This window comes from Mastigoproctus giganteus, chromosome 11 (genome assembly GCF_048544385.1).
Source record: "Mastigoproctus giganteus isolate SK-2022 chromosome 11, ASM4854438v1, whole genome shotgun sequence".
In the NCBI taxonomy this organism is placed as follows: domain Eukaryota; kingdom Metazoa; phylum Arthropoda; class Arachnida; order Uropygi; family Thelyphonidae; genus Mastigoproctus; species Mastigoproctus giganteus.
Genome location: NC_143585.1, coordinates 58,526,919 through 58,541,627, shown reverse-complemented (window position 1 = coordinate 58,541,627; position 14,709 = coordinate 58,526,919). Strand labels below are relative to the sequence as shown.

At 39.9% G+C, this 14,709-nt stretch overlaps 1 protein-coding gene across 2 annotated transcripts in view; it reads right to left on the bottom strand.

Annotated features, from left to right (window-relative positions):
* LOC150078032 (putative phosphorylase b kinase regulatory subunit alpha) overlaps positions 1-14,709 on the bottom strand; it is a 608,767-nt gene that overhangs the window by 494,074 nt on the left and 99,984 nt on the right. For both annotated transcript variants that reach the window (XM_090384728.1, XM_090384727.1), the window contains exon 6: positions 14,608-14,688. In XM_090384728.1, coding sequence (XP_090240854.1) covers positions 14,608-14,688 — 81 coding nt within the window. The remainder of the gene's footprint in view (positions 1-14,607; positions 14,689-14,709) is intronic.

The window sequence follows — 14,709 nt, the reverse complement described above, 5'->3', positions numbered from 1 at the left end:
GATGCCAAGTTTAGCAAATTAATATGACGGGTTCACATCTGGTGAGTGTGGGCTTGGCACACCCAGGGTCCTGAGCCGGATATCATCATTCTTCGCTTTCTTGGTGATTCCTTTCTACATCTCTCTCTCTCTCTCTCTCTCTCTCTCTCTCTCTCTCTCTCTCTCTCTCTCTCTCTCTCTCTCTCTCTCTCAGGGTAACTTGGGAATTTTGGATGGTGTAGCATAAGCTTCAAGCTTTCTTGTGCCATATGGAAAAAAATAATAATAATAGAGAGAACTGAATGATTTTGTATCAACTGAGAGGAAAGTGGAACAGAAACTGCTGAAGTTAAACATTGGAAAGGTGTCAGGGATGGATGGGATCTATCAAATTATATTAAGGCAGGCAGCAAAGGAGAGAAGCAAACCCTTAGCCATAATTGTGAGAACACCTTTGGACTCAGGAGAAGTCTCTACACACTGGATATGTGGAAATATATCCTGAATTCACAAAGGGTGATCACAGTGTAATGAAGTAATTACAGACCTGTTTGTTTAACTTCTGTTCCAGAAAAAATAATGGAGTCACTGGTTAAAGGAGCATTGTAGGATCATCTAGACTGGAATACAGTTATAGTTTAGACACAGCATGGGTTTGATGATCCTGATATCACAGACTTGGATTTCAGGAAACCTTTTGATACTGTTGCACATGGAAGACTGCTGTACAAATTGGAGCAGTATGGCATTAGCATTAGCATTAGCATTAGTAGAGGCATATGATGCAAGAAAGCAAGCTTATTCAGCATCAGCCAAAAAAAAAAAAAAAAACAACCACTACTCCCATTTCACCCCTCAATTCGTTCGAAATACCTGTCCAGCTGAGCCTTAAATTTGTTTAGGCTATCAACTTCAACAACAAGCGATGGAAGTCTATTCCACAAACCAACTGCCCGCTGGCTAAAGGCGAATTTCCGCCCATCTATCCGACATCCGTCCTTCCTCAATTTGAATTTATGCCCTCTCAGGTGATTATTCTGAGCAAGAGGAAGAATTCCATCGGCATTGAGCATGCTCAAGCCATTCAAAGCCTTGTACACCTCTATCAGATCACCTCGGCGATGCCTAGTCTCCAGGCTCTGTAATTTGCAAAACTTAAGCCTTTCTTCGTAAGAGCACCCCTTTGTTCCATTCACTAATCTTGTTGCCCTTCTCTGTACTCGTTCCAGCAGCTCTACATCCTTCTTGAAATGAGGCCTCCAGACCTGTATACAGTACTCAAGGTGTGGCCTGACCAATGCCTTATACAAGGGAATAATCACATCCCTGTCCCTGCTAGAAAAATTCCTGTATATCATTGACAAGACACCATGAGCTACTCTTGCAGCTCGTCTGCACTGCTCAGAGAACTTCATATCTGCCTGCACAATTACCCCCAGGTCCTTTTCATTCTCTACCACTGTCAGCGTAGTACCACAGAGTTGATACGTTGATCTGGGGTTACTGTTTCCCATATGTAGTACTTTACATTTGTCAATGTTAAACTTCATTTGCCACCTCTCAGCCCATCTGCTCAACCTTTCCAGATCCTGTTGCAGCAGCATAGTATCAGTAGTGTCCTTAACAACCCTGCCAACCTTTGTATCGTCTGCAAACTTGGACATTAAGCCTGATACACCATCATCAATATCATTTATAAATACAGAAAACAACAATGGACCCAACACTGAACCCTGAGGAACTCCACTAATAACATTAGTCCACGTTGAGCAGTGTCCATTGATTACCACTCTCTGTCTTCTGCCACTCAACCATCCCTTTATCCATAGCAGCAATTTGCCTCGAATGCCACACTTCTCCAATTTGTGCAGCAGTCTTCCATGCGCAACAGTATCAAAAGCCTTTCTAAGATCCAAATATATAATATCAAAGTTATTCCCTGCATCCAGTTCTTTTGTGACTACATCATAGTATCCAATCAAATTGGTCAGACAAGACCTGCCCTTAACAAACCCATGCTGTGTCTGAGCTATAACTGAATTCTTGTCCAGATGATCCTGCAGTGCTTCTTTAACCAGTGCCTCCATTAATTTTCCCGGAACCGAAGTTAAACTAACAGGTCTATAATTACTTGTGTCAGCCTTTGATCCTCCTTTGTGAATTGGGGTTACATTTGCACATCTCCAGTCCATGGGTACCTCCCCTGAGTCCAAAGAAGCTCTCATAATTATGGCTAGGGGTTTGCTTACTTCCTTTGCTGCCTCCTTTAATATAACTGGATAGATCCCATCCACCCCGGGTGCCTTTTTTATGTTTATCCTCAACAATTTCTCCTCCACTTTCCTCTCAGTTATTAGAAAATCATCTAGCTCACTGCCAATGTTTACTTCACCTACGACATTCCCCTTCCTGAATAACTCCTCATGTGTGAATGTAGATGCAAAATACTCGTTTAGATTGTTAGCCACCTGAGCAGGATCCTCAACTGTTGAACCATCAACATCCAGTGGACCAATCTGATTCATCCCTTTCCTTCTTGAGTTTAAATAGGTAAAGAACTCTTTTCTGTTTTTCTTTGCATCCTTTGCCAAGGATTTCTCATAATCTGCCTTTGCCTGCCTAATCTCCTTTGTGACTTGGTTACAGACCAACTTATATCTATCATAGGCTTCCACGTCACCCATTAATTTGTATGTATCCCATGCATTTTTCTTCTCTGCCATATGTCTCATTAGTTCATCTGACAACCATTTAGGCCTGAACCTTGAACAATATTTCTTGGTTGGTATGTAAAGCCTGGTAGCTTCCAAGATTAGTTCCTTGAATGCTTCCCATTTTGAATTTGCTGTTGGTAACATCATCAGTTGGTCCCACTGTATAGAATTTAAATACTGTCTCAGACCAGCATAGTCTCCTTTACGAAAGCAAAAACCCTTCCCTTTACCTCTGATGGTAGTTACCTCCTTGAGTAAATCCCACTTCAGCACACTGTGATCACTGCCACCCAGTGGTTCATTTATCTGCAGATTCCTAATGCATGAAGAATCACTACTGATAATCAGATCAAGAGTATTACTCCCTCTAGTTGCCTCCCGAACATGCTGGTGTAGAAAACAATCATCCAATAAATCCACAAAAGCCTTGCTAGTGTGTGAGTGACCAACCCACAAATTCCAGTCAATATCTGGGAAATTAAAATCCCCCATTATAAGACTCTCTGATTTACTGGCCCACTCTATTTCCCTGTACAGTATCTTATTATACTCATCAGAGTCATTAGGCCTATAGCACACTCCTACTCTCAATTTTGATTTACCTATGCTTATGTCACACCAAACTGACTCAACACTGCACTGTCCAGCGATGTCAACTGGCTTCACTTCCTTGGATTTTATGTGTTTTTTAACTAATAGCATAACCCCTCCTCCCTTCCTATCCTGTCTATCCTTTCTGTAGACGTTGTACTCCCCAAATTCCAGTTCTGCATTCCTTATATCTGTGTGACACCACGTCTCTGATATCCCAACAATATCTGCCTTTGATGTTTTGAGTAATACCTCAAATTCATCAAATTTATTTACTAAACTCCTAGCATTAGTGTACACGCAAGTATACATGCACCTGTTTCTATTCTTAGCTACCCTAACACAACCCATGTGTTTACTTGTACCGCAATGACTTCCAGCAGTCTCTGAAATATCCTGCATCTTGTTTTTCAGGCTTCTGCTCATTCCAATAGAAGCAGTGCAAGAATCTCTTTCACCTCTGCCCGTGGCTACTGTTAATCCATTAGTCTTTGTCTCCCCCCAAGCTAGCAGTTTTCCGACCCACCTAACACTGCCTCGATAGCATTAGCAAATATTCTTGCACCCTTTCTATTTAAGTGTATCCCATCCCTGTAGAAGCAATCTCTCCTGTTAACAAGTACAGTCCAGGCTGAAAAAAATTCTACCCCTTCAGCCTTGCACAATCTTTCCAGGGCCGAATTGATCGACAAGGCTCTCATCATATACTCCCTCCTATCGTGTCTGGGCAGAATTGCAGACACTTTCAAATTCAACCCTAATTCTCGCCTTTTATTCAACAGTGACCTGTACTTGTTAAGTAATTCCGCTGGTCTCCTACTCTTAATATCATTAGTGCCAACGTGTACAACTATATCACCTTTTGTGCCCTTAAAAGATGATATCTGCTCTACAACGTCATCAACCTTTGCCCCTGGCAGACATACCCTGGTCCTGTTCCACCTATCCTTTTTACAAAGCATGTTCCCCGTTTCCCTGACAATTGAGTCACCAACAACTACTAGTTCCTGTTGGACCAGCGCATTCTGCCTTGGGGGCTGCCTCTGTGTTGCAAGATGACCAAGTCCAAGCTCTGGTGTTGATGTGGGCAGCTGAGAGCTTGATGGGCCCCTCAATTTATTTCCTTCGAGGGCATCCACCCTGTCCTTTAAGGTCTCATATAGGCCCATAACAACGCCGAGTTGTCGCCTAATTTCCTTGCACTCCTTGCATCGTGCACACACAAAGACATCCCCCATGGCAGTATCATGTCCCGTACCCGATTGCCCCGCAAACATCAAGCAAACAGTGCATCTTAAAAGGCCGTGATTCAGGGGGCAACCGCCCCCCTCAGTTCTCCCCTGAATCACAACACTCCCATTAGCTTGAGCCTTTTGCTTTGCTGCTCTGGTCAGAGTCATGATTTCGATTTAAATGTCAATAAAATTACAATTTCAGAACAAAATTAAAACCTTAAACTTGTATCTTAACACAGTTATAACGCTATATTTATTTTTCGGTATCGAGTGTTATCTACGAGTTCCCTTTATATAAATTAGGGACAGATTGCTGCTATGGATAAACGGATGGTTGAGTGGGAGAAGACAGAGAGTGATCATCAATGTGTACTGCCCTTCATGGTCTAATTGGTTCATTCCTGGGCACACTTTTGTTTTCCATATTTATTAATGATATTGAAGATGGCATATCAGGCTCAGAGAACTTCATATCTGACTATGCAATTACCCACAAGTCTTTTTCATTCTCCACCTCCCTGAGTGTAGTACCATACAGTTGGTACATTTCTCTTGGGTTACTGCTACCCATATGGAGTACTTTGCATTTGTCAATATTAAACTTCAGTTGCCACTTCTCAGCCCATCTGCCTAACTTTTCTAGATTCTGTTGCAGTAGCATACTGTCTTTACTTTGTCTTGTCTTTACTAACCCTGGCAAACTTTGTATCATCTGCAAACTTGGACATTAAGCCTGATATACCTTCATCAATATCATTGATAAATACACAAGACAACAATGGGCCCAACACTGAACCCTGGAGGACTCCTCTAATAACTTTAGTCCACGTAAAGCAGTATCCATCCATTTATTACCACTCTCTGCCATCTCCCACTCAACCATCCCTTTATCCATTGCAGTAACTTGCCCTTAATACCATACCACTCCAATTTGTACAGCAGTCTTCCATGTGCAACAGTATCAAAAGCTTTCCTGAAATCCAAGTATATGACATCAAAATTATTTTTTTCATCCAGTTCCTTTGTGACCACATCGTAGTATTCAAATGAGATTGGTGAGGGGAACAAAGGGAAGGAAACAATAAATTTTCAGAACTGAAGTCTTCTGTGTTGCCCTTACCACGAAGACTTCAGTTCTGCAAATCTCTAGGAATCTGCAAGGTGATATTATTGAGGTGTTTAAGGCTTTGAATGGATTAAGCAAGCTCGCTGCCAATGGGATTCTTCCTCTTTCTCAGACTACACACATGAAAGGGCATAAATTCAACCTGACGAAGGATGGTTTCAGAACAGATGTGCAGTAGCTTGCCTTTAGCCAGCTGGTTGTTGATTGCTGGAACAAAGTTTGTTATTTGGTTTTTAGGAGTATTAGCAACTAAGGCCATATTGCTCCAGGAATATGTGTTAGTCATTCCCTGACCTTTTCGCATCTTCCGTATTTGGTGATGATGGGCTCGAACCCCGGTCTAATCAAGAAGTGTGTGCTACTCACTGCTGCTCCTTCCCACCTGGCTACGGAGGCACCAACTGGAACAAACTGCCGATTGTTGTTGTGAAAGCAAATTGTTTAAATAAATTCAAAAGCTATAAAAAACTATTAGAGGGAATGGATGTGAAATGGGAAGTTTTTTTTATTTATTTATTTTTTTTTTTGGCTGATGCTGTATAGGCTTGCTTTCTTGCATTGTTTGCCACTACTAATACTAATCTTGGTAGAGTGTATTCCAGCCTCTGATTTCTCTTTCATCACATTTCATCACTCAGGATCGGATGAAGTTCTCAGGTCTCTGCCAATCGCATTTTCATTATGTTTTCTAAAGAATCTAGTCTGTAGTGTGGAACAATGCTCTCTCTCTCTCTCTCTCTCTCTCTCTCTCTCTCTCTCTCTCTAAGCTATGCACACATGCACGAACACACAGGTTTTGAAATCAGCGCACATAGGAAATGGAACTGCAAACAAAAAATTAAATTCTAAAAAAAAATAAATAAAATAATAATAAAACAAACATGGTCATCAATTTTAAAATGCAAAACTGACCACATAACGCTGGATGTGAGAGGCCCAGCATGGCTGTCTGCATTATTTTTGCCACTCTACTTTTAGCATTCTATTTGGAGACATTCGAGTGATGTTTGTTGGCAACACTCTCTATGCTTCACAACAGTCTTTTCCTTTTCTAGTTTGATGGTGAGCATCACTGAACATTGATATCATAGAAACATAGACTAATTGTTTTCAAATTTTTATTATTTACATAAAAGTGCATCTTAACGAAATAGTAGAGACTGCTACTCTTTAAAGTCATGACTGGATATATGTTCTGTTGCAAGAAATATTTATGTTTGATTCAAAAAATGGTGTTTGTTTGTATTGTCATGATGCAAAAGTTTCAGGAGAATTTGCTAGTGGAAAGAGGTGGGACAAGGTTTAGAAACTTGTTATTTTAAAGTGCTATCTCACAAGCAAATCACGTGTCAACAATGTACAAAAACTCAGACACCAAAAATCCTTCACTACCAGTTATAGGGGTACTGTTTATGAGTGAATGTCCAGCTGAATGAGAATGAAAACATTCAAACCCAGAGAAGATTAAAGTGCTTATCTACAGTGTTCTGTTAACCATTAAAATGGATAATGTTTACTCTCAGTCCAAGACATTAATGAACATATGACAAAGTATGTGAAATTTTCTAATAGTTGGCAAAGCAAAAATTGTGTTTGAATTTTTGGAGATTATCAACAGCATTGTTCTAAAAGAAAAGACTGAGTAAATAGCTTGAGCAGATTTTCATATGTTAACAGTTGATGAAAGCACTGATATATCTGTCAAAAAATGCCTCAAATACTGTACTTCAAATGTAGGCCTAAAAATTCTATGTGTAAAAAAACTTATTTTGGTGAAATAGTGCAGCTTCAGGCATATGATGTGTCAATTGTTCTGGCAACTGAGCAGTTCTATGCTGCTTCTGCAGGGATGGGATACACTTAAATAGAAAGGGTGCAAGAATATTTGCTGATGCTATCGAGGCAGTGTTAGGTGGGTCGGAAAACTGATAACTTGTGGGGATACAAGGACTAATAGTTTAACAGTAGCCGTAGGCAGAGGTGAAGGTGATTCTTGCAAAACTTCTATTAGAATAAGTAGCGACCTGGAGCGAGGAGTGTTGGCGGGGTTTTAGGGACGGATGGCAGTCATCCTGAATTAGGTGGGTATTAGTATTAGTATTAGTAACGGCCGTATGGTGCAAGAAAGCCTATGGCTTATGCTGCACCAGCCAAAAAAAAAAAAAAAAAAAAATCCGAACAAAACAATGATAAAAACAAAAATTAAATAATAATTAATAAATAAATAAAAATAATAAAATGAAATTAAAAATTAAATAAAAAGGAAATTAATCCTATCATCCTATGCGCTTCCCTTACCCGAAAGTACTATCCAGATGACCTTTGAATTTCCCCAAACTGTCGGCCTCCACCACCCATGAAGGCAACTTATTCCAGTAATTTATAACTCGCTGGCTAAAATAAAACTTCCTGCAGTCCAATCTAAACATTTCCCCGCGTAACTTGAATTTATGTCCCCTAGTTCTAGCATCATTTATAATCTTGAAAATTTTGTCCTCATTCATTTTACTGATGCCTCTCAGAGCCTTAAACACCTCAATCAAATCTCCTCTAAGGTGTCTAGTTTCCAAACTCTGCAACCCACATATTCGAAGTCTTTCTTCATAAGGACGCCCTTTTGCCGATCTCACCAGGCGAGTTACCCTTCTTTGCACCCTTTCAAGAAGCTCGATGTCTTTCTTTAGGTGCGGTCTCCATACTTGAACACAGTATTCCAAGTGTGGTCTAACATAGGCCTTATATAATGGGATTATCACGTCCCTATCTCTACTTGTAAAAGTTCGATAGATCATCGATAGGACACCATGGGCCTTCCTTGCAACCTGTTTACAATGCTCAGAGAATTTCATGTCTGACCGTATCGTAACACCCAAGTCCCTTTCCTCCAGTACTGGCTTTAGTTGAACTCCACCAAGTGAATAAGTTATTTTGGGATTACTGTTTCCCAGGTGTAATACCTTACACTTTGTTGGATTAAAGCACAGCTGCCATTTTTCTGACCATTCTTGAAGTCTATCTAGGTCTCTCTGAAGCTCAGCTTGACAGTGATCATTAACTACTCTACCAATTTTAACATCATCTGCAAATTTAGACATCACGCCCTCTATCCCTTCATCAATGTCGTTTATGAAAATTAAAAACAACAGTGGTCCTAATACTGATCCTTGGGGAACCCCACTTCTTACATCAACCCAATCTGAGGAATAGCCATTTATCACAACCCTCTGCCTCCTGCCCTGAAGCCATCCTTCTATCCATCTAAGGATTTTCCCAGTGGTTCCAACCTGTTCCAGCTTATAAAGCAACCGCTCATGTGGGACTGAGTCAAAAGCTTTGCTGAAATCTAAATAAACAATGTCGAAATTATTTCCTAAATCCAGCTCGTGAGTGACCCTTTCGAAATAGCGAACCAGATTTGTTAAACATGATTTTCCCTTTACAAAACCATGCTGAGTATCCTTGAGAATTTCAATTCTATCCAAATGATCCTGAATTCCACCCTTGATCAATGCCTCCATGATTTTCCCTACTACTGAAGTCAGACTGACAGGTCGATAATTTCCCACTTCACTTTTAGAGCCACCCTTATGTATGGGAGATACATTTGCACTTTTCCAATCCAAGGGAATCTCCCCAGAGTCTAGTGATGCTCGCATAACCAGCCTCAGTGGTTCAATGCACTCGCTTGCCGCCTCTCTCAAGATTATAGGGTATATTCCATCAACTCCAGGAGCCTTACTAGTCTGTAGGCTTGAAAGTTTTTTCATTAAATAATCTTGCGAAATTTCAATATCATTAATTACATATTTTTTAACTTCGCTCCCACAATTTCCCATTGCCACAAAAGGCTTTTCATTTGTAAATATCGATGCAAAATAACTGTTGAGTTCATCTGCAACGGCAGCTGGTGTATTTATTACTATCCCCTTTCCCTTACGTAAAGGTCCGATCTGGTTTGTCCTGCTCTTCTTGGCATTTATATATGTGAAGAATTCTTTATCCCCCCTCTTTGCTCTGTTTGCTAGTGATTTCTCATAAACTGCCTTTGCCTGTCGAACCTTTTCTGTGGCTCTATTACACATCACCTTGTAGCTGTTATAGGCTTCAGTACTTTTTATTACTCTGTAACGTTTCCATGCCACCTTTTTCTGCTCAAGTAATGTGGCAACTTCACTATTCATCCAACTTGGAACCCTTCTCGTGGAGTATTTTTTTAATGGTATATACGCATTCAAGGCATCTGTGATTAATGTTTTAAAAGCGTACCACAGTTCAATTGTATTCATTCTCTGCGCGATATCTACCCAGTTAATAGAGGCCATGTAGTACCTTAAGGCATCGTAATTTCCTTTTCTGAAATTAAAACCCATTCCTTTGCCTTTTACTTCTGCTACCTCTCTCGTCATCATCCACCGTAGAACTCCGTGATCACTTCCTGCTACTGGTTCCTCTACTGTCAGCCCTGTTATGTCATCTGATTCATGTGTGATGATGAGGTCTAGGATATTCTTTTCTCTAGTACTTTCCCTGACATGTTGATACAAATAACAGTCATCTAGTTGATTTAAAAATTTTGTTCCCCATGTCGAGTTTCCTTCCCATTTACTCCAATCAATTAGAGGCAAATTGAAATCACCCATAATAAGGCATTGACGCTTACTTGCCCATTCCATTTGCATGTAGAGGCTTTTGTCATAGTCTTCACAATCACCTGGTCTGTAGATTACGCCTACTCGCATTGTACCTTTGTTTCCAACTATCTCACACCATACAGACTCTATACTAGCATGTGAAATGTCTGAATCTGGGGAAGCTATCGTCGCACTCAGGCTGCTTCTGATAAGAAGCATTACCCCACCACCCCTTCTATCTACTCTATCCTTCCTAAATACATTATACAAGCCGTACTGAAACTCATCATCCCCAATTTCCGGGTGGCACCACGTCTCCGTAAGCCCTATTATGTCCGCGTTACTTGTTTTAACCAGCAGTTCGAATTCGCTCATTTTATTGACGACACTTCTAACGTTACTGTATAAACAATTAAGATTTACTGTTCTCGTATATTTAATGGGTATATGGGATGTGTTAGGGTAACTAGGAATAGGAGCATGTATGCTTGCATGTATACCAATGCTAGAAGTATAGTAAATAAATTGGATGAATTTGAAGTGTTGGTCAAATTTATTTATCAAAAGAAGCGCATCCAGTTGATACAGATGAACAGTGCACTGTTGAGTTTCAGTTTGGTGTGACATAAGCATTGCGAAAGCAAAAATAAGAGTAGGAGTGTGTTATAGGCCAAATGACTCGAATAAGTACAATGAAGAATACAGAGAAATAGAGTGGGCTAGTAAATGAGAATGTCTTAAAATGGGGGATTTTAACTTCCCAGATATTGACTAGAACTTGTGGATTGGTCTCTCACACACTAGTCAGACTTTTGTGGATTTATTGGATGATTGTTTTCTGCAGAAGCATGTTCGAGAGGCAACCAGAGAAAGTAATACTCTTGATCTGGTTATCAGCAGTGACCATTCGTGTATTAAGAATTTGCAGATAAAGGAACCACTAGATGTTAGTGATCACAGTGTACTGGATTTACTTAAAGATTTAATTACCATCAGGTGTAAAGGAAAGGGTTTTTGCTTCCATAAAGGTGAGTACAGTGGTCCCCAACAGTTTTTAAATTCTGTACAGTGGGATCTACTGACGATGTTACCAACAGTAAATTCTAAGTGGGAAGCATTCAAGGAATTAATCATGGAAACTACTAAAAGTTTCATACCTATTAAGAAATATTGTTCAAGATTTAGGCCTAAATATTTATCTAATGAACTAATGAGACTCTTAACAGAGAAAAAAAATGCTTGGGATGCATATAAATTATCAAGCGACTCAGAAGCCTATGGCAGTTATAAGCTAGTCTGTAATCAGGTCACAAAGGAGGTTAGGCAGGTGAAGGCAGATTACAAGAAATCCTTGGAAAAAGATGCTAAGAAAAACAGCAAGGATTTCTTTACTTATATAAACTCTAAAAGGAAGGGGATGAATCTGATTGGTCCACTTGACATCGATGGTTCGACTGTTGATGATCCTGCTCAGAGAGCAAACAAACTGAATGAGTATTTTGCGTCTACATTCACACATGAGGAATTATTAAGGTTTGAAAATGGCAGAAGGTTATCAAATTGTAGCAGGCTACTTAATGATTTTGTAATAACTGAGAACAAAGTGGAAGAGAAATTGTGATCTGATTGAGGTGTATAAGGCCTTGAATGGGTTGAGCACACTGAATTCTGATGGGATCCTTCCACTTGTTCAGATTATGAACCTAAGGGGACATAAATTCAAATTAAGAAAGGACAGATGTAGAATAGATGTGCGGAAATTTGCCTTTAGCCAGCAGGTGGTTAATTGCTGGAACAAACTTCCATCTGTCATTGTGGAAGTTGATAGGTTGAATAAATTTAAGGAGGAACTGAACAGGCATTTGGAGGGAATGGTGTGATTTTTTTTATTTTTTTTTTTTTTGGCTGATACTGCATAAGCTCATACACTTGCTTTCTTGCATCACATGCCACTACTACTACCATCTCTGCACTCACTGCTTCCAAGGGCCTCTTTCCATTGTTTCAGAGTCCATGAATGATGGACAATGCATTACTATGCACAACGTTTGACAATCACTGGTTTAATCTGAAATCTGTGATCTGGAGGTCAGCACTCGCTTTACTAAGTCACAGCATAAGGTTCAGACACATCTCAGGTGGAGAAATAACACTTCTTTAAAACTTGATGACCTGTAGCAAAGGCTCATTTTTAGCATTATTCATTCTTAGAGTGAATCTAATTTCATGCATAACTACACTAAAGATTGTAACACAATGTTACATTAAATAATTAGGCAGATTATGAGAAATCCTTGGCAAAACATGCTAAGAAAAACAGCAAGGATTTCTTTACTTATATAAACTCTAAAAGGAAGGGGATGAATCTGATCGGTCCACTTGACATCGATGGTTCGACTGTTGATGATCCTGCTCAGATAGCAAACAAACTGAATGAGTATTTTGCATCTACATTCACACGTGAGGAATTATTAAGGTTTGAAAATGGCAGAAGGTTATCAAATTGTAGCAAGATACTTAATGATTTTGTAATAACCGAGAGCAAAGTGGAAGAGAAATTGTTGAAGTTAAACGTAAGAAAAGCACCTGGGGTGGATGGGATCTATCCAGTTATATTGGGGGAGACGGCAAGGCAACTAAGCGGACCCTTGGCCATAATTATGAGAGCATCCTTGGACTCGGGGGAGGTTCCCACGGACTGGAGATGTGCAAATGTGTCCCCAATTCACAAAGGGGGATCGAAGGGTGACACGAGTAATTACAGACCAGTTAGTTTAACTTCTGTTCCGGGTAAAATAATGGAGTCGCTGGTTAAGGATGCATTGCAGGATCATCTAGACAAGACTGCAGCAATAATTCAGACACAGCATGCATTTGTTAAGGGAAAGTCTTGTCTGACAAATTTGATAGGATATTATGATGTGGTTACAAAGGAACTGGATGCGAAAAATAATTTTGATATCATATATTTGGATTTCAGGAAAGCTTTTGACACTGTTGCGCATGGAAGACTATTGTACAAATTGGAGCAGAATGGTATTGAGGGTAAGTTGCTACAATGGATAAAAGGATGGTTAAGTGCTAGAAAATAGAGGGTGGTAATCAATGGGTGCTGCTCTTCTTGGACTAATGTTATTAGTGGAGTCCCACAGGGTTCGGTGTTAGGGCCACTGTTGTTTTGTATATTTATCAATGATATTGATGAAGGTATATCAGGCTTAATGTCGAAGTTTGCAGATGATACAAAGGTTGGCAGGGTTATTAATGACAGTAATGGCAGTGTGCTACTGCAACAGGATCTAGATAATTTGGGCAGATGGGATAAGAAGTGGCAACTGAAGTTTAACCTTGACAAATGCAAAGTACTACATATGGGTAGAAGTAACCCCAGAGAAACGTACCAAGTGTGTGGTACTACACTTAAGGTGGTAGAAAATGAAAAAGACCTGGGAGTAATTGTGCAGGCAGATATGAAGTTTTCTGAGCAATGCAGACAGGCTGCCAGGGCAGGTCATGGGGTTTTGTCAATGATATATAGGAATTTTGCTAGCGGGGAAAAGGAGGTGATTATCCCTCTGTATAAGGCAATGGTCAGGCCACGGCTTGAGTACTGCGACAGGTCTGGAGGCCTCATTTTAGGAAGGATGTAGATTTACTTGAGCGTGTACAGAGAAGGGCAACAAGATTGGTGAGGGGAATGAAGGGTTCCTCGTACCAAGAGAGGCTTAAGTTCTGCAAACTGCTGTGGCTGGAGACTAGGCACCTGCGCGGTGATCTGATTGAGGTATATAAGGCCTTGAATGGGTTGAGCACGCTGAATTCTGATGGGATCCTTCCACTTGTTCAGATTACGAATCTAAGGGGGCATAAATTCAAATTAAGAAAAGACAGATGTAGAATAGATGTGCGGAAATTTTCCTTTAGCCAGCGGGTGGTTAATAGCTGGAACAAACTTCCATCTGTCGTTGTGGAATTTGATAAGTTGAATAAATTTAAGGAGGAACTGGACAGGCATTTGGAGGGAATGGTGTGATTTTTTTTTTTTTTTTTTTTGGCTGAAGCTGCATAAGCTCATACATTTGCTTTCTTGCATCACATGCCACTACTACTACTACTTAATCAAACTTGAAACTTGCAATTGCTTAATGACCACTATATATCTATCTAAAGAACAACTAACTGCTCCCAGAAAAACTCATCATGTTAGAAGAAAACCAAAATTCAATACTCATTCCATTTAAAAGTCTATATATATATTTTAATAACTATAATTTTAAGATATAATATTATATGTAAACATTATATGTACACTTTGAACATTATCACTATACCTTTGCCATTCCTACTGAGCTTGCATTTAATTCTGGAAGCCCATGATTAGTTTTATCTCCACGTTCCCAGATCCCATAGTCCTGAAATTATAAAAACACTAA